The sequence below is a fragment of the Pyrus communis genome, chromosome 8 (assembly GCF_041283825.1).
Source record: "Pyrus communis isolate YQ-2024b chromosome 8, ASM4128382v1, whole genome shotgun sequence".
Taxonomy (NCBI): domain Eukaryota; kingdom Viridiplantae; phylum Streptophyta; class Magnoliopsida; order Rosales; family Rosaceae; genus Pyrus; species Pyrus communis.
Window position 1 is genome coordinate 344,835 of NC_142572.1, and position 20,618 is coordinate 365,452.

The 20,618-nt window shown below is 36.8% G+C and overlaps 2 protein-coding genes across 2 annotated transcripts; both read right to left on the reverse strand.

The window, feature by feature from the left end:
* Positions 1 to 105: 105 nt before the first annotated feature.
* On the reverse strand, positions 106 to 1,785 carry LOC137717223 (putative xyloglucan galactosyltransferase GT14). Its single transcript, XM_068456515.2, has one exon. It carries the CDS (start codon positions 1,783 to 1,785, stop codon positions 106 to 108), a length of 1,680 nt encoding a protein of 559 aa, XP_068312616.2.
* A 6,490-nt stretch (positions 1,786 to 8,275) lies between these two features.
* Positions 8,276 to 12,938, reverse strand: LOC137718057 (uncharacterized). Its single transcript, XM_068457569.2, has 3 exons — positions 9,757 to 12,938; positions 9,068 to 9,317; positions 8,276 to 8,841 (listed from the first exon to the last, which is right to left on the reverse strand). The coding sequence occupies exon 1, from the start codon at positions 12,757 to 12,759 to the stop codon at positions 10,042 to 10,044; it is 2,718 nt and encodes a 905-aa protein (XP_068313670.2). The 5' UTR covers positions 12,760 to 12,938; the 3' UTR covers positions 8,276 to 8,841; positions 9,068 to 9,317; positions 9,757 to 10,041.
* Positions 12,939 to 20,618: the final 7,680 nt, after the last annotated feature.

Genomic DNA, 20,618 nt, shown 5'->3' on the forward strand with positions numbered 1-20,618 from the left:
TTATATTAGCCGGACAGATATGACACATAACGCGATTGTTGGGTCTAAGATTAATGCTCGGGATTCAAAGAGTTGATGCGTCTAAGATTAATAAACGGAAACACACTAAACACTCGTTACACTTCTGTTTGTATTTTTCTCTCCCTCTTTCGCGAGCTTAGGCATATTGAATTTTGTAGGGTTTATTTCCCAGAAAGCATTGCCAGGATCTTGACCCTCTTTCATGTCCTTCCTAGTTTTGTCTACTTTTTCAAGCACTCCTTTTACTGCTATGTCAAATGCATCTTCAACTGTCTTTAATCTAGGTGCCCTTGGATCTGCATATATTACTTTCGGAATCAATCTTATGACTTCCTCTCTCATTGCCGCCACCTGATGCTTCGGAATGCGAAGCAACGTCTCGTTGATGATCGCCTTTTGATCCTTGATATCGTTTTCTGATATGAACACGGAGTATTTAGATGGGGTGTTGGGGAAATGCCACAAGTACTGTGCATAAGCCGAACCGGGATGGAAGAATACTGGAATGCAGCCTGCCAAGATGGAATCAAATGTTGATCGCCGAGTGTAAGAATCCCCCGGAGGCTGCAGGCAAAACACTGACTCTTGGAACACCTCCATCACATTTAGAGGGTCATCACACCTAATTGCACCTTTGTAACAACCAACAAGTTTGCATTTGGATGAAGACTTGCATTGATCTATGATCAAATCCCTGATTTTGAGATCAGGTCTTGGAGCACCGGCAAAAGAGAAGAGATGCCGCCTTTTTCGCTTCCTCATTCTTCTCTGCCATTCAAACACTTCGCTGTCCTTTGAGGGATGGAAGTATGTCGGATATGGTATCGCATGGTCATTGTTCCAACAGCTCGCCTCAATTGACAACATTGTCATGTTCTTGGTTTCAGGCAAAAGCATAAGCTTGGAACCCCAGTCAGAGTCGTCGTCTGTTTTCCTCCTGAAATCCCAACCAATCCTCCCTCCGACTAAGAAGTGGTCTCTTCCCCACATTGTTTTCCACTCAGGTCTACGCGAAAGCCACTTCACCAATTCGAGAGGAGAAGCGTCTCTCACCGATGTGTTGTAGTCCCAGAGGTATCGTCCCACATCAAGGCCGGCATAAAAGGGTACAAAAACCGCAGAGGCCAAGGAGGAATCATTGGTTAAACACTGGTACTGCTTCATCCTGTTATGGAAAATAACTCCCAAAGAAAACTGGTTTGTAGCAAACCAACCATTTCCCACTAGTTTTCCTGTAGAATTCTGAATTTTAGGACCAAGTCCCATGTTTGATAAGTGGGGGCACATATCAGTCCATTTCATAAGTGAATGGCAATTCTTGAGCAGGTCCTGGTTGAACTTCTTAGGAAGATCATAAACATAAACATACCTTCCCGAGCACGAATCAGAATCAAAACCAGCGTCATTCTTCTCAATCTCATCAGATATTGGTTGTACTGGCGCTTGTGTCACGCGGCCGGAAGATTGTGCTTGAGTAGTAGTAGTAGTAGTAGTAGTAGTAGTACTAGAGTTTGTGGCATTAAGCGTTCCATTGAGAGGAAGAGAGGTAGAATGAGGTTGTTGGTTGAAAATAACATTGCCAAAGTTGTTGATGAGAAACGTGAATCCACGAGTACTATTTCTTCCGGCACTTAGATCCGAAAAGTTCAATAAAACCAATACAAAGAACGAAAGAAACGAAGTGGTTAGTGCAAACCGAAGTTTTTTATGGCATTTTCCTGCGACGGATGATTTCTCCATGAAAAGCTGCTGCTGCTTGTTCATCAGTGTCGAGATCATGAACACATGTAAGAACGAGACGAGATTAATAGAAATGCAACAACCAAGTCTTATTCCACTAATAGAAATGATAAATTAAGGAGAGATTAGTAGTTTATGATATGATCATGATCACTCTTTTAGTCTATGAAAAACAAAAACGAGAGAGAAAAATAGTGTTAAGAAATAATTAAGGTAAACTAATTAAGCACTAATTCTGAGTATCTTCACAGGAAATACATGGATTATGCCATTAACGCAGACAGAGAAAAAAAAAAGAGTTGACTTGAGCTACAAGCTTTTACTTTGCACTTTTTAAGAGATAATATGCAATATATAAAAAGATACTATATTTAAACAGATTTTAATCGAAAACTAATATGGTAGTGCTAGGATTACATATTTCCATATATATTAAATTAGGATTCGGATCCTGATATTCATGATCTCCTTCCTTGAAAGCCAGCCGGTAAATAAATAAATAAAAATTACAAGCCAGAAAATTAATGAAAATAGATTGAAAACTTTGAGTTTTAATCAAAATAACAAAAATGTGTTGTAAGTGAATAGTACCATATGTGACTTTTACCATATGTGACTTTTTAGAGTAAAAATGTTTTTAACGTTAAAAGTGAACAGTACTAAAAATATTTCGTTAAGACTTTTCATAAAATAAAAGGGTAAATTTTGATAAAAGTTAAAAACCACTTTCTGGAAATTTCGAATTTCCCTTCGGGGAAACTGTAGAGACCACCCGTGTAGTTGAAGGAATGCCCTAAGGTGACCTATGTGCTAAAAAATATGTGAAACATAGTTAGCCTGTTACCAGTCTCAGTCATACATTGAGTATCCTTATGACCAAGCTCATCGGACCGTTGAAATTTTATTCAACGACTACAATTATTATAACTTATAGAGGTGCCCCATGTTTGTAGCCGTTGGATAAAATTTCAATGGCCCAATGGGCTCGGTCAGGAGGATCCTCACCCTTTGCTCAGGAGAGGATCCTGATCCGCATGTTTTGATATGGGTCTAATATATTGCACAGTCATAGGTAGGGTCTAATAAGTAAAGCAATTAAAGTGTCCATAATTTGAAAACAAAATTGCACCGACTATCGTTGGATGTTTTATCATGGCTCTTCCAGAATTAACATGGAACTTTAAATTACACATCAAATCTCATCATTTCATAAAAAATAAAAAAAATAAAAAAATAAAAAAACTCTCATCTTTTTTAGTGTAAAATATATCGTTGTATAAAAAAAATAAAAAAAATGTTACTCATCAAATCTCGTCGTTTCATCAAAAACTCTATTCGACTCCTATTTTGAATTTTCCTCGCAATTCCTGCAGATTGGTATCCAAGGGCGGAGCCAAGTACAAGGCTCCCCTAGGCTATAGCATAGGGAGAGTTTGGTTCTTCAAGCTTACAAATATTAATTTTTAGGTTAGTTTATGATTTTTAATTGTCATATTTCACATAAGAAATGAAATTTTTTATTAGTAAGCCTATTTTGAAGAATAATAAGAGCTAATAGATGTTAAATAAACTCATCACTTTAACTGTGACATCCCACATCGTCCAGGGGAGCGATCCTTAAATGTATATTCGCATCCCTACCTAGCACGAGGCCTTTTGGGAGTTCACTAGCTTCGGGTTCCGTAGGAACTCCGAAGTTAAGCGAGAAGGGGGCTAGAGCAATCCCATGATGGGTGACCCACTGGGAAGTTGCTCGTGAGTTCTCAAAAACAAAACCGTGAGAGAATGGTAAGCCCAAAGCGGACAATATCGTGCTACGGTGGTGGAGCGGGCCCGGGAAGTGGTCCGCCCCGAGCCGGGATGTGACAAATTGGTATCAGAGCCTAACCCTGGTCGCGTATGTGCCGACGAGGACGTCGGGCCCCTAAGGGGGGTGGATTGTGACATCCCACATCGCCCAGGGGAGCGATCCTTAAATGTATATTCCCATCTCTACCTAGCACGAGGCCTTTTGGGAGCTCACTGGCTTCGGGTTCCGTAGGAACTCCGAAGTTAAGCGAGAAGGGGGCTAGAGCAATCCCATGATGGGTGACCCACTGGGAAGTTGCTCGTGAGTTCCCAAAAACAAAACCGTGAGGGAATGGTAAGCCCAAAGCGGACAATATCGTGCTACGGTGGTGGAGCGGGCCCGGGAAGTAGTCCGCCCCGGGCGGGGATGTGACATTAACCAATATTATATTTAATAGTAATAAATTAAAACTTCCATATCACAAATGGTTCCTTATTTTATTCACTTAAAAACTTTGAAGCTAGAAACCTAGAAAACATAGCATAAAATTCTTGCTTCAAATTATTACATTCAATTTTTTACTATTATATAACTTTATGAAGGCAACATAGAATTAAAAAACTTGATTCTGTAGTAATAATTTTTGCTTAGTGCACCCACCGAATAATTTTTGGCTACGCCATTGTTAGTATCCAAATTTGAATTCGCATGAAGCTATGAGAACTACAAGTAATTTTACATGTTTTCGTTGAGTTGTTTACAACAGTAAGCTTCATTTTTATTGGTATTTGTTACATGATTCGAGAGCATTATACATTGATTGTCTTATGTAAGTAATTGCTAAAGAGGCTTTTGGCATTGATTGTGTTAGCTTCGGGGGCTCGTAACATTACCAAGATGGACGACTACATCTTACTGTTATAATTATGTAAAATTACTTATTCCACCATGATAGGTAGTTACAATACGATAGGTAGTTTAGCTTGTACAAGTACTTATATGGCAGGTAGTTCAAACTGTAAAACTACATATAATAGGTAATTTAGATTATAAAAGATCAGTTGAAATCTAAGTTTATACCGACTAATATTATAATATGATAGGTAGTTTAGCTTGTACAAGTACTTATATGACATGTAGTTTAGACTGTAAAAGTACTTATATGATAGGTAGTTTATATTGTAAAAGATCAGCTGAAATCTGGGTTTATGCCGACTAATAGGGTACCTGAGTTGAAAAAAAAAATAGAAAAATAATATAACTAATAGCGAGGCCTCCCAAGAGATTTGTAGGTGTCCAAAATTTTGGAAATGTCCTAAATTAATTTTATGAAATATGTGGTGCGAATAGAATAACTCTAACTTTGGCTTATAGCACACAATTTTTTGTGAAAAAAAAAATTTGAAATTTTTAGCTCTAAGAAATATATTGCGCTAGAGTTAAGGAAAAATTGCAAAATCTTTGGATGTGATCCTACCGATTATTAGGTCCTAAAACTAATTTTTATTGATTCTTAAAGTGAGAAAATAGAAAAATATCTTTAAATTTAGGTTTTAAATCATTGATTACAAGTGTTTAAAAATGAATTATAATATATTTTACACGGAAAAAATATATTTTGAAAAACACGAATATGATAGTTTGTTGTTATGGTCAGAGAAATAAAAGAAACATTAACAAAATAAAAAATAAAAATAAAAAACTGAAAAAAAATTGAAAAGGGAGGGATCGGTATGAAAATAGCGATTTTTTTTGGAATAATCGGTATGAAAATAGCGATTATTTGGAAAAAAAATCGCTATCTTTCTAGCGATTATTCAGAATGAAAATCCCTAGTAAAGTACCGATCGTATCATCTTTTTTTTCTTTTTCCATCAAATAGCTATAGTAGAGTAAAATAGTAATCACAATGCAAAGTATCAACCTAACAACAAAAAGTGATGACACATGGAGTTCTATTCATGGACCTAAATAAATACAATAACTAAAAATTGGACTAATCTAATTGTTAGGCCATAAAATTGGGAAATGGATCATTTCCGGATCTCTTCCACCAAATCCATCCAATCACCTAATTTGGATCCTTGAAATTTAGTCCAACAGCTAAAATTATTATAACTTTTAAAGGCTTGAAATTTAGTCCAACGACTAAAGTTATTATAACTTTTAAAGGGGCCCCCTATTTGTAGCTATTAGATCAAATTTCAATGGCCTGAATTAATTAATTGGGTGGATTTGGTGGAAGGGATCCGGAGAGGATCTCTTTTCATAAAATTGGACCTATTTCAAGTTAATTTATTTACACATAACATATTTGTAAGGAAGAAGTTAATTTAAACCACATATTAATGAAACTCTTTTTGTCAACTATAAGAGGGTGAAAAAACATTTTTGTCTTCTATCACAAAATAAAATTATGGACAATAAAGTAATTTGCACAAACTAAATTTTACAATTGTTTTTAAAAGTATCATCTACATGTAATCTTAACAAATCACCTACAAGAACTTCATATTTTTATGGGTGTATTATTTTATGAAACTGCGAATTTCTATGGCACTTATTTTCAAAACTTCAAGTTCGAGTTTAAGTACAAACTCTAGGTTCATGATACCTACAAACAAACACAATATACATATGTAGTGAACGGGAATAGCTTCGGGACCTATATATGAAAAGAATGAGTGACGACCCAAAATATGGGGTTGTCGTGGCTTGCAGGCTCAAAAGAGTGGTTGTTAGGTTGCTGGGCAACAAAGGAGAAGTAAATGGGTTAACATATTATATACCCAATTATTGGGCTAAGAAGGAAAAGTGAAAAACAAAGCCTAACCCATGGACTTGTTATTTCATGCAAGCCAAAAATAAAACAAGGCCCAAAAGAAAAATAAAACAAGTGAGACGGTTTGGTGCATATGCCCAATTTGGTTGCAGGTCAACGGCAGACAGCCCAGGTCTGTAAGAAAGGTGATGCAAAACAGCTTTGTTTTGGACCTTAGAGTTTTGGAGCAGGAACGACTTGGTGGCTCGGGCAGCGCAGCTTCAGACTGCAGCTCCCATGCTTGTAGGGTTTGAAAAATCTCTTTTTTTTTTCTTCTCTTATTCACGCATATTCAATTCACCACAATTATAAGAACAATCAATTTAAGATGAGTCTATAATTTGAAGAAAAAAAAATGTAAAATTAGAGTTCATGCTTCATGGTGAATGTTTTATGCAATCATTGCTGAAAAAAATATCAAAATTGAAACCATGTTTTATAGATTACTTGGATTGCTTGATGAATATTGTGAACGACTTTGTAGGAAACAAGCATTCAACTCCTTAGCTCAGTGTCAGGAGCATGTTTAACAATGTGTTGTGGCCTAAATTTAACTAAAGGAGAGAGATAGAGGGGTGGAGCTGCATAAAGAGAAAAGATAGGCTTGGGAATTACTGTGATAATATTTTTCCGTACCTTGTGCCTTTTTTAAGAAAAATAATGGGGTTAATTGCCCTACAAGTAATACAAAGTTGTGCCTTTTTGTTTTTTGTAATTAATTCTTGAATTGTTTCTCACTAACATTAGTAGTTGTTGATACAATAAATACTCAAGTAATGATTTCTGTTGTGAAATTGGTGTGAATGCCTACATAAAGAAAACAATCACATATGGCTAAAGGTGGAAAGTGGAAGAATAGAAGTCAAAATTATATTGCTTAAATAGTAGAAGTTTGGTTTTTATTGTTTTGGTGTGTAAGCCTTTTACATGCATTAAAAGAGATGTATGCTTGTATCGTATGGGTAGTACAAAAGATGAAAAGCAGAAAGTAATAATCATGTTTTCCTCATTTGTCCCTTTCTACGTTCATTTATCTTATTTGATACTAGTGAATAAAATAAACAGAATAATATATGGCTCCCGTTTCACTTCAATCTCTAACAACTCTAATAATATATATAGGTACACATCATCTGATAACATGTTTCTAAATGCTCAAGGTAATCATAATCTTGAATTGGTCAAAGCTCCAAAAGACTCCAAAACAAAACTGTCGAACACTCTAATGTTTTAGCACATTCAATCACATATATTAAATATTAGTCCGTTCCATCAACTATATTTTTCTCTGAAGTGAGGCATAAATATATATATATATATATATATATATTATATTATATGGACCTTTATAACCAAATATATCTCGCGATAATAAACCTAGTTAGAAACTAATTATTATTATTATTTTTTTTTTTAGTTTTACATATATTAAAATAAACTGTTAAATGCGTATCCGTTTATAACCGCAGGTAATACCCATAACCATCCATTCAAATTTCACGGGTAAACGGTTATACCCATAACCGTTTATTTATCTAAACGGTTACCAATAACCGTAACCGTCAAATTTAAATAGATGAATAACTGCGGTTACTTATAACTAATGGGTATTTGCCCATCCTAGTCATAATTGAGATTTCCATTCAATTTCGTCTCAAGTTTTGCACCAGAATGGCACGCATGATCAAAAATATCATTTTTTTTGTTCAAAATAGTCGTTTCTTAATTCAAAAGCATCATTTCGTACATAGTTTTGCTCTTGCATTTGTGTGAGCCTAACGTATAACTTTTAGACAAAGAGACTCGCAAATTAACTATAATCAATTATTACTTCAGCAGGCTTTAGGGTTTAGGGCCAAAATTTAGAGAGAGAGAAGGTGCGGCATAGAGAAGAGACGAAGAAAGGTTTCAAGAGGTATGTGTCTAGCCTTGTGCCTTTATTTAGTAAAGAAGAGAGAATAACTTGCTCTCCAAATAATACAAGCATGAAAGGAAAGATCTACATCCCGAAAGATTCCTAATTTACCTAAACAACAATCATACGTCCTCAAGTGAACAGTCATTTTAAACGGGGTAGCTACGTGGGAATTTAACACAAGAATACAATAAATCGTAAATTAATTGTTCATCAGACTTGAAATATTTGTCATCTGCTGTTTGAAATCACCAGAAAATGCTATACACTGTTTGAGATATATCATGTCAGCAAGGCTGTCGATCGAGTAAATACCAGCACTTCGGTCCAATCTCCCCCAGCTCAGCTGGTTGGTTCTGCACCCGATAATCTGCACGCACAATCACAGCCGTCCACTACTGATTTCTGTTTTCCGATGAGTATAAGAATGGCCACCTGCCGACCTTGCGTTCTTGCATTTGGTTTGCTAATAAAGTTGGCACATACATGTAGCAACCAAACACTGAGAACTCCTTTTACAGCACAAGATCTTCATTGCAATACAAGATCAGCATCCTAACAAGCAGATAAGTCACACTCATTATATAAGTGGTTGCAGTGGAACAAAATGAAACATTGAGGCTTACTTTTGGCCTTCTATTGACTATAAAGAGGCCGAGACAGTTACAGAAATTACAAAAAGATGACGTGTTTCCATTGTACATGCAATAAAACATGCGTACAAAGAAATCAAACACACATGTTTTTGAATCTTTTTCTGAGGAGGTAGGGCATTACTCACCTATGCAAATGGACAGATGGAATGAAGGGTGAACAACATCGAACATCAGCGCCAAAGCTTTTTTTGGTCAACATCGAACATCAGGCCCAGAGCTGAGCTCATCCTTCCAGCACAAAATAAGCAATCAATTATCTCCCAAACAATCTTCGCCAAGCACGGTGAAGTCGACACTCAAGCAGCAAAGGATTTGAACTTTCCCCGTCTTTTTTATACATCAAACATCCTTCAATATCCCCTTCTTTATTGTGGCCTAACAAGGAAAAGGATGATCAAATGTGAGATAATTTTGGAAAAACTAAGATGGTGCATTTGAGTGGACTTTTTTTTTATGTGTGGGAGATCTATCATGTCTTTGTGTACGTAACATTTCTCTCTGTGTCGTATCAGGCCAGTGCCCAATTTTCTTCTGTATAAACCGTTAATTGAATGGCTTTGAAACTGTAATTTGACATTCCACCATTTTAGGTCTTAACTTCATGGGCACCAACATTAAACAAATCATAACATTCTAACATTTCCAATTCCCAATTTGCAGTTAAACCCTAGTGAGCAGGAAATAAGCATGCATAACTCTGTTAGTATTTCATGTATCGTTAATCTAAAACATCAAATCAGCCAAAACAGTGAAATATAACAATCACCACAGAGATGCCAAGATCATTCTACCAAAATGTACCAGTCATACTTACCATTTTGAGTGAACAAAGGCAAGGTCCTCGTCCCAGAGAAACATATTGTACTTGCTGAAGAGACTGCATATTCACAGCGCAAATAAAGACTGCAAAGACTACAAATCCAGTATCATATTCTCCTGAGACATCAATAACGAGCTTTTGTAGCATTTTATTGTGTAAACGCTCAGTATTCACAATGCATAATGCTTACACGGATCTCTGGGAATATAATGTTTTAAAATCACTTCCGCTTGTAGTAGTGCTCACAGATAACAAATTAAATACCAGAAACCAACATTTTTATGGACCATCCATTCCCTCAATCAACATTGAATATGTCTGAGGATGAAGCTGGCAACCCATCTTCTCCATGATGCTTATGAGCTCAGAGCATATATTGACAAAACCCCTCTTAAGTAAACCATCAAAGAGAACTTTCCAAGCTACTTCATCGTAATTATATTCGCAAAGAAGCAAAGTACGAAAAATTGCTTTTGCCTTCTCAGTCTTCTCTTCATCAAGAAGCCCGCATACTAGCAACGTGGAGGACTCCAGTGTCGGTAAATAACCATCCTCAACCATCGCATCCACCAAGGTTGCTGCCTCTCCATACTTTTGCAATGTACAGCAACAGGTAAGAAGAGAATTATAAATATTCTCACTTGGAGAAATTTTCCTTTCTCTCATATGACTATATAACCTCTGGGCTACTTCCAAGCGCCTCTCCTTGCAAAGACCTACTATAAGTTTTTCATAAGTGTTGGTACCGGGTGCACAACCATGTCCAGCCATTTTTTCAAAGAGCTCTAAAGCAATGTCAAAATCCATTGTCTTCCACACATCACTAATATCAATTAAGGAGACTTTTGGGATCAAATCAATTTCCACCATATTATTCTTTGTCTCCGTCAACTTTTCATTCGAAAGATGTTTGAGCAGAAAGGAATATGTATAATGCGAAGGGTCACAACAAGCATCAAACATGCGCTTAAGAACATCAAAGGCACAATCAATTAATCTCATACGCCCATATCCATCAATTAGCAATGTGTAAGTCAACGAATCTGCTATAATTCCTTCTTCATTCATCTTCATCATCAATTTCTCTGCCTCTTCTACATTTCCTATGCCGCAATATGCATGAATAAAGGTAGTGTAAGTAAACAGGTCAGGTTGATTACCGGAACTAACCATCTGGTTTAAAAGCCTATGAGCATGGTCAAAGTCCCCTTCCTTCAACATTTGTTTAATTAGAATTGTATAAGTATGTGTTGTAGCTTTGACGCCAATACTTAACATCTTTTCCACCAGTGATAATGCTTCCTTCAGTCTTCCTTCTTTGCACAACACATCTATCAAGGTATTGTAAGTGAATGAGTTCGGCAAACAGTCTTCAGCAAGCATTCTATCAAACAAAGAATGGGCATCGTCGATTTTCCCAACCTTGCAATAACCATCAATCAAAGCAGTAAAGATCACGTCATTTGACTTTATGCCTTTCTCATTGAGAGAATCAAACAGGGCATGAGCTTCATCCAGTCTGCCCCTCTTACAGAGAGTGTCTAGGAGAGAACTGTAAGACCATCGGTCAGGAACCAAACCACTTTCTTTCATCAAATTAAGCAACCTGTAAGCACTCTCAAAATGACCCATTTTACACTGCCCATGGATTAATGAGTTGTATGTATATACGCTTGGTGAGAGTTTCCGATCAAGCATCTTACCAAGCAATGCCATTGCCTGGTGTATATTTTTCCTTTTACAAAACCCACAAATCAATTCATTGTACGTCCGAGCATTTGGATAACAATTACTCGATTCCATCAAAGCCAAAATACCAAGTGCAGCCTCAACTGCTCCCTCCTTGCAGTACCCATCAATCATTGCGTTGTAAGTGACAACATTAGGAACCAACCTTTTCTCCAACATCTTGTTTAGCAAGTTTCTTGCCTCGTCAAGCTTATTTTCCTTGCACATGCTATCAATGAGCACAGTATAAGTATGAACATTTGGTTCACAACCCTTGTCCGTCATCTCTTTGAACAGATTCATAGCTTCTAATTTCCTTCCCAATTTACACAAGGCGCAAATAAGAACTGTGTATGTCCGCACAGTTGGAAAACAATTATCCTCCCCCATTTGAGAAAACAACTTTAGAGCCTCATCAATCTGATCAGCCTCGCAAAACCCATGTATCAAATTAGTATAGGAAACTTCATTTCTTTGACAACCCTTTTGCGGCATTAGCTTAAAAACCCTGTAACCACTATCCACATCCTTATTCCTACAATGTCCCAGTATCAAAGAAGTGTAGGTAAATGTATCGGGGCGGAAACCCGCCTGCCCTATCTTACTGAAATACAAGTCTGCCTCAGCCACATTACCCACTTTACAGTAAGCATTGATCATGGTATTAAAAGTATGCAGATTTGGCGAAACCATATCGTCTAACATCTCCAAATACAAAGCTTTCAAATCTTGAAGCAGGGAAAACTTAGACAATGACATAAGAAGAAAATTGTAGCACCTGAGGGTGAGCTTGAACTCGAACTCTCCGGCACCATTCAACTCCCGCAAAAACTTGAGCACGAAAAGGGCATCTTGAGGGGAACTGGAAGCCTTAATCATGGAAATTCGGATCTTTTCTGCGACCTGGAGAAACCCATTGGGGAGGAGAATGTTGAGGAGAGAAGAGTGGCAATGGACGGTGTGCTTGTATCCGGGTTTAAGAGCTATCCAGTTGAAGAAAGCGAGGGCGGTTCGGGGGTCGAGGTTGAGAGCGAAGACGGAGGAGACATGGGAAGGGGATATGGAGGGGGCTAGTTGTTTAAGGGAAGGGTGGCGCTGCCAATTGGGGCGGGATAGAATGGCGAAGAGCTGGGAGGATAGATCGTGCGGTTCATTGGAGAGGGGAAGAGGAGCGGCGGCGGCGGAGGAAATGGAAGAGAAGGGTTTGAGGAGGAGGAAGAGGAACGGTTCAGGTGCGTGGCAGATGACGGCCATGGGTTTTCTCATCATCTTCTTCTTCGGGCATTGAAGGAGGACCCGACCCAACTCACTTCATCGTGTACGGACCAAGAAATGGTGTTTGAGTTGCAGAGTGGGAAGAAGAAGAAGAGGAGGAGGGAGATAAGAGTAAATAGTTGGTTTGTTTGGGTTCGTTTTGGAATTTGGAGAAATCTCTGCGAGCTCAAATCAATGAGTGGGCTTTTTGAAGGGTTTTTATTTTGGGAGTTCTTGTCACCGTTTGAAATCAGACTGCTGAAATATTAGAATAAGAAGGCATTTTAGGGGTCGTTTAGAAGTTATTTTAAAATAATTGAGAATGTTTTTTGTGGATTGATCTTAAATTTCAAAAGTATAATAAGCATTTTTTTTTCTTACAAGAAGTATTTTAAGTGCTTTTTTGAAATCCACTTGGATTTTTTGTTCAAAAATATTTTCATCAAAAACGTTTTTAATCATTCTAAAAGCACTTCCAATCGAGCTCTTAGTCAAAATAGTCCATAAGATTGACATTACTCCTCACTCTATTTCATGACAATGAAAATCCATATAACTGGTCCTTCCATTTGTCTACCCTAAATCATTTTGGTTGTTTCGTATAAAATTGTCAATATCCTTGTTAAATTGTCACATGAACAACTAGGAATTGTCGAGGGTAAAAGGTTTCAAAAAAAATTGGAGGCAAACAAATCATTTTAGATAGTAGACAAAATTAATGTTATTCATTTATCAATACAAACAAGTTATAATTGTTGTTTGCGATGTTTCATGTAATCAAAATATCGCATAATAGACTTATTATCAATAAAAGGAAAAAGATCTCTCTCCCTCACTCAACCATGCTATCACTCACCATTAATCTCCCATTTTGTTACGCATGACTGTTTTCACAATATTCATAATAGAAAACGCTTTATCTACTAAAGCAATCGTAACTGCTACCACAAAAAGTTAACGTAAGAAACGAATACACTAACTTTTAGCTTTCACACCTCCTAGCCTTCACCAATTCCTTTGAAAAATCACTAATTTCTTTTACTGATGAATACTCACTATGCATCTTCATATCATGAATATAATTGTCAAGTTGACTTGGAAGATTCATAAGGTCTACATGATCAAAATTGTGGATGCAAATTTCTTCCTCCTTGATCTTGAACAAAATTGCATCTACAAAACAATTAACACCTTAGGGTCAAGGCCAAGAGCCTCACTTGCCCACGATGAATGGGGGGCTTTGGCCGAAGAACCTCCAATACCAAAGTTAGAACTTCGAGAGAAAAGTGTTTAGAGAGTTTTTGGAGTTTTGCAAGAGTATGGACTTAGGTTTTTAGAGGAAATGAGGTTGAATATGTAGTGCATAGGCGGTCCCCCTTGAGAAAAGGTGGCCAACCCTTTGGGGTATTTTTGTGTGAAATGAGTGATTTAATTGGTAATTAATGGATTGATTAGGAATAAATCCATTAATTAGCCAATTAACTCAATTTATATGGAATGTTTTGAAGGTTATAAAATAATTACCTTGTGGAAAATATAGAATGAGGATGGATGAAATAACTTTGAATTTGTTACCTATTTTGGGCATTTTTGACTTGATTGTGAAATGTTTGTCCATTGCTCGCGCGTAGGAATTCTGATGCTCCTCAAGGGTAATTTTATTATTTTTATCCAAAAATCTACATGTCACCTCTTGATTACTTTTTGCTCTACAAAAATATTAAAGATAAAATTGGAAGAAACGAATAAAAACGTTCAATTTATCACATACACAACGTCACATGAATGATCACCAATCTATGCACATTGTTGCCGATGCCAACAACACCTGAACAATAGAAACCTTTGAGTGGGCCTTAAAACCGAAAACCAACAAATTTTAACTTCTTACCTATGTGGGCTTCATAAACAAACAGCCAATTATTTTCCTTTTTCTTTTTCCTCTCTTCTTCTTTCTTTTCTCTAGGCATTTCTTCAAATTTGCGTACAACAAATTGCAACAAAAAATTAACTGCGGTGCAAGGTCAAATTTAAAAAAAAAAAGCAACTTTATACGCGTTACTGGCAGATTTGACTCACATAGTGGGCAAGATTTTAAAAGCAACTAGGTACTAATTGTAATCGAACATCACAATGGTGCTAGTCTTAATAATTTTTAACTTGAAAATAGTTTTTTTGCTTTAATTTTTTGCATTAAATTTTTTGTCTGAAATTATTAAAAAATGAATTTAGAATAATTTTTTTGTTACAGTAACCTTTTCTAAATAAAAAATTATGTAGATTATTCTAATTTAATTTTACAAATATTTTAATCTAAAAATATTTAGCTTCCGATAAATATTAAAAAAATCATTAAACCGATACCATGAAACTGATAGATCATTATCAAAGAATATAAATGACACATCCTGACCCAAAATGTCCACTTGGACTCCAAACCAAGATGTCCTAGCCGATACTTGGAAGGTGACGAAACCATAAAGTGTAGTGATGTGGAAAATGTGTATAAACTTAAACTTAAAAGTGCCTAAGTAATAGAGTGCGCAGTGAGTGGGAATGAACCCATTTCACACGTGATGTCAGAGCATAAATACAATACAGAAAGATATGGTGAGAATTATATCATCAAAGGTAATCATCTACACCAAGATTTGCCAATAATCCTTGTTGACATGTAAACTCAACAATAAAATCTGGAGGGGCAAAAAAAATAAAGGTGAGTGGGCCTAGAAACAAATCTTTGTAAAAACCTTTTTAAAAACATAATAACCTTTCGCTGTAAAACTAGTATAGTTTCCAAAATACACATACTACGTATAGTAAAAAAATATTTACCGTAGCCTGCAAAATCTCAAGCATTCATTACGGCACAATATCTTGTAAATAAGGGCATGACATCCATAATCACAAAATCTCACATAAGCAACATATCATATCAAGTGCTCATCGACACATGCTGACACACGAGTTCATGCAGAAGTATTCTGACATGAACATGAATGGGTGTAATAATAATATACGCTATAGTACTACAATCACGTGAAAACTGGTGTTATGCGCAGCACATACGAGTCGGAGTTGCCTATGGCAACTTGTACGACAAGACTGGCACCTACAATGGATCCAAAGTGAGCGTAGGTGCGATGTGAACATACATGTGAAGGACTAGCCCTAGACTGGACGAGTACTAACACCAGTGTAGCAAACGATGAGCACATAACATCAATATGGTCATACCACAGCCATTCAACAATTCTAATCAATATCATACTATTCATGACCATAAATATAATCAAGGCAATCACATAAAGAATTTATTAATGCTTGTATATATGGAAACTAACCAATACACACACACACACACACACACACACACACACACACACACACACATTTATATATTTTATATCTCTATTAATTAATGAAATATTCTTTGTCAACCAAAAGAGGGTGAAAAGACAACTTAGTATTCTATCATACAAAAAAATGATGGGCAATAATGTAATTTCATAGGTCCAAATTTTACTGTTTTTTATTGAAGTCTCACCTACAGGTGATGTTAAAATATCTCTAATATTAAAATAAATAAATAAATAAAACCAAAAACAAAAACCTTCCACTCTCCCCACGTTCTCTCTCTCTTTCCCTCTCTCCTTCTCATTTTCTAAAACAATGTGCTCATACACACAAAGGCAAATGCTAGTATATATAAAGAAAAGACTCACTCACAGATCATGTAGCCGAGTTGAACCCGCCTCATAGCATCAAGAGTCCTTGTAATCATTTTCGCCTAGAAATAGAACCATTTAGGTAAATATAACATGCTAATGAAATTACGCATTTTCGTACAAAGTACGGCTAATAAATGAACTATCCTAAAACGGTCGAATTTCAAAAAAAGGACAGCGGATTCAGAATCAATGCATCGAAATACGCTAAAGAGGGTCCCTGTCAAATTTTACAAAAAGTCAACAATTCACTCTAAAAGTCAACTGATGTATATATTATATAGGACAACTCACTAATCAATATAGCCCTACTAAGCCCTACAGGGTGTGTTTGTTGCACCAGACTATCTCGGACTGGACTAGCTTCAAGAACTAAGCTGGACTGGCTTAGACTAGACTAAGTTGGACTATTTTTGTGAAGCGTTTGATGTAGTGTCGGACTAAAAAGCAGAATAATGAAAATAATAATAATTAATTCTGTTTATTTTTTTTTCTTTTTCTTTTTCTTGTTCTATAACACTTTCTCTGGACTAAGAAACCTCTCTCTGCCCTCATCTTTTTTTTTGTCCAAATTCCACAACTTTCAAGAATCTCATCTCCTTGAGAGAGAGATCCTGCACATCCAGAGAGGCCAATGTAGCAACCAGATCGGCTCCAAGTTTTGGGAGGTCATCTACGACGAGCACAGCGTTGACCCCACCGGAAGGTACCTCGGAGACTCCGACTCCAATCTACAACTCAAGATGATCAACATCTACTACAATGAGGCCTCCGGCAGCATGTTTCCCTCGTGCCGTCCTCATGGATCTTGAGCCCGGTACTATGGACAGCATTCGATCCGGCCTCTTCGCCCAGATCTTCCGCCCTAACAACTTTGTTTCTTGCCAGTCCGACGCCGACATGTCAGGTAAGTTTGTGCTTGGTCTGGTGGTGTGATTTTGCAGGATAAAGGATAGAAGAGAGGACGCGAGGAGAGGGAGATGACGTGATTCTAATACGCAAGCAGCCATGAGAGAACGAGAAAAGTAGATAGAGGAGGTAAGAGTAAAGTGAGGCGTCATAGCTAGTCCCATGATTTTGGAGGGGACACGCTAAGACCAGCTAACCCCTTTGTTAGTTGAGGCGAGTCCTCGCTAGTACCACTAATGTTAGTCGCGAGAACAAACAAACACGAATTGCACTAAATCTTTAATCCAATACAATCCAGTGAAAGCTAAAGAGGGCAAACAAACGCCCTCACATAGTCTCTAGTAATACTGATTTTAATATTCAAGATCAATTCATAACATATTGTTCAAAAGTCAAGTCTCTATCAAAGGTGAGGTCCACAACCTTACACAAGTCAATTTGGAACATCTGCCCATGGATTTCTGATCTATAACTTCCCAAATTCCACACTATGCTTATAGAACAACATACTAAAACTTCTTTACAATCCAATGGTTGGATCTCCACCAATCGCAAATTCAAGTGGCGGTCAACGTTGGATTTTACAAACTTTAGAAATTCAATTCGAGAAGATCCGTACGTCGGATTCCCGATCCGTAAGTTCATAAAGTCCATAAATATTATGTATTATCACATATTAAAGTTTGGTGCTGATCCAACAGTCGGATCATCCATTCATATAATAACCAAGTGGCGGCCAACTAGGCGGTCCACTACATAACTATATTAAAACATCAAGATTTCACTAAACGGATGTCAATTATGGAATCGGAATATCAAATTAGCCTATGATGGTTAGGTGGGGTCTTAGCCCACGGGCCGCCTCGACTCGTCAGAAAAATCAACTATTTCCAAAAACTACCAAATTTCACAGAAATGAATATCTCAATGAGTAGAGAAAGTTTTATACCTGTGGCCAAGTCCAATTTGGCCAGGAAAATCCCTAATTTCATTCGAACTCGCCGGAAACCCTAGAAATGGGTGGCTTCGATCCGTCACCTCCGGTGCTCTGCCGCACTCAAACCTGTTTGAGCTTTGTTCCTGACCTCTAGAGGAGTGTTTTGGTGTGGTAATTGAATTAAATTGTTTCAGAGTTGGTGGATCTCGGGCAAGGGTTTCCACATCACCCACGGGTTCAAACTTCGTGAAATCATAACCAATTCTTGTCAATTTTGGCTAGAATGGGATGATGGGAGGTTGTGATGAGGTTTAGTGGTGATGGGAGGTTGAGGAAAGCCGGAAAAAATGGATGGAAAACTATCAGGAAAGTCACCGGAACTCGGGTCAGGTCGCGGGTCTTCAAAGGGATCCATTCCCCTTCTTTTTTTTCTCTCTTTTCCCCTCCCTTCTCTTGTTTCTGATTGGGCAGCCCCCCAATCCCTCATTTTCTCTCATCTCCCTTTCATCCCAACCGTCAATCTTTCTCCTTTCTCTTTTTTCCTTTCATCTCAGCCACACACGTGCCACATCACATGGTTCCATAAAATCTGGAGCCTTCTAGAGTGAAGGTTAAATTTACTATATGCCCTTGACTTTAAACGTTAGTAACTCTCTCATTATAGCTCCAAATTACGTTCCGTTTATGCTCACGCGCTCATATCAACGATTACTACGCAAATATGCTATATATATGTATAAAGAAGTCATAAGTCTCTCTAAATAATGGTCAATGAAAGTCAAAATCCTTGCCTTTAGGGGCATTTTCATCAATTCACACTTTTAAAATTTATATTATCGTAAAATTAGGGACAAGTTGTCACAATGAAACACATGAAAGAATTTTTTTAAATTACTTTAGCCCTTGGATTTAAATTTGAACCGTTAGATTTTTTTTTTTTTTTTTTTTTTTATTGTTGGATTTGATTATGTTAGATCTTAGTAGTTTGATTCAATGACTTTGTAAATATAAAACTAAAAAAAAATGCACATATATGGTGGGCCAGTCCACTAACCCAGGGGCAATCTTGGCTTAAATTTGCTTCAGAAATGTGTTTTGGGTTAAAACTCATATTTGCTCTAAGGATTAGAGCAAGTTGGGGGAGGTTTAGAACCTAAAATTTGAGTTTTACTCCAAGGGTTGGTCTAGGTCTTAGGATGTATAAATTGCAAAAAAATAAATAATATATATTAAAACATACTGAAAACATGTGGAATAAGCATATAATAAGTGTTCATCCAAGTATTCAACAAGCATCTTATCTTTTGTTAAAAAAATAAATGAAATGCAAAACGAAAATTATTTATTTTTTGTCTAGGTGGGAGTCGTGACCTAGGTATGTTAGGTAGACACTTAAGCGGGTCTAGGTGCACTTTACTAATTTTTAAACACCTAAACATTAATCAAGAATGATAGCTAGCAACCTAACGTCAATGCGGCACTAACGAGGATTTTTAAAACAATGGTAGTGGGTCTTGAGTATGGCAGGTTGGTGCGAGCAGCAGCGGGTGTTGCGTAGCCCAACAACAAACGACATTGCAAGTTTTTGTGCAGGTTCAAAGAAACCAGAGGGAAATATTCTCGCTCTCAAAGTTGATTTCAACTACTAGAGATGTGGACGCACCTCCTCCATGGCTTCATCATTACCTAATAACATCACATGGCATAAATAATAAAAAAAGGACACATTAGTGTCACTTGAAAGTATAAAGTGCTAAGTCTATAAAGCAATAACGAGACATCAAGCAAAACACTGTAAACATTTCGATAAAATCTACGCAATTTCCCCAATAAATTATTAGTGAAATGATGTAAACAATTTCTATTCAAATTCCATAAAACAACTAACATTTGACGAGGAAAAGGGGAAAAGAAAACATCTAAGTGAAACCTTCAAAGTAAGTTCAAAGTCAGACCCGACCCACAAAAATAAAAATGAAGTCAATTAGAACATCTCTAAATGAGATATTAAAATGTTCAAATCAGCATTAACAGTCATAAAGGGCAACAACAAATGATTTTCAATCGAAAAACCAAATCTGATATGGTATGACATGGAATGACAACTCTCACTTTTGCTGTCAAATTTAACAGCACCTTCAAATAATTTTTTAATTCATTATTAAATACGTTTTGCTAAATTTTATTGTTATAAAACATTTATTGTAATTAATTAGTGATTGGTGCGACCCGTCCAATCGTCCAAATCTTCGAACTAAAAAACACCATCGCTGCAATGAAATAAACAGAATGTTGTGATC

Coding starts and splice junctions, on each gene's coding strand:
- LOC137717223 (XM_068456515.2), bottom strand. CDS start 1,785: ATGAACAAGCAGCAGCAGCTTTTCATGGAGAAATCATCCGTCGCAGGA.
- LOC137718057 (XM_068457569.2), bottom strand. CDS start 12,759: ATGATGAGAAAACCCATGGCCGTCATCTGCCACGCACCTGAACCGTTC.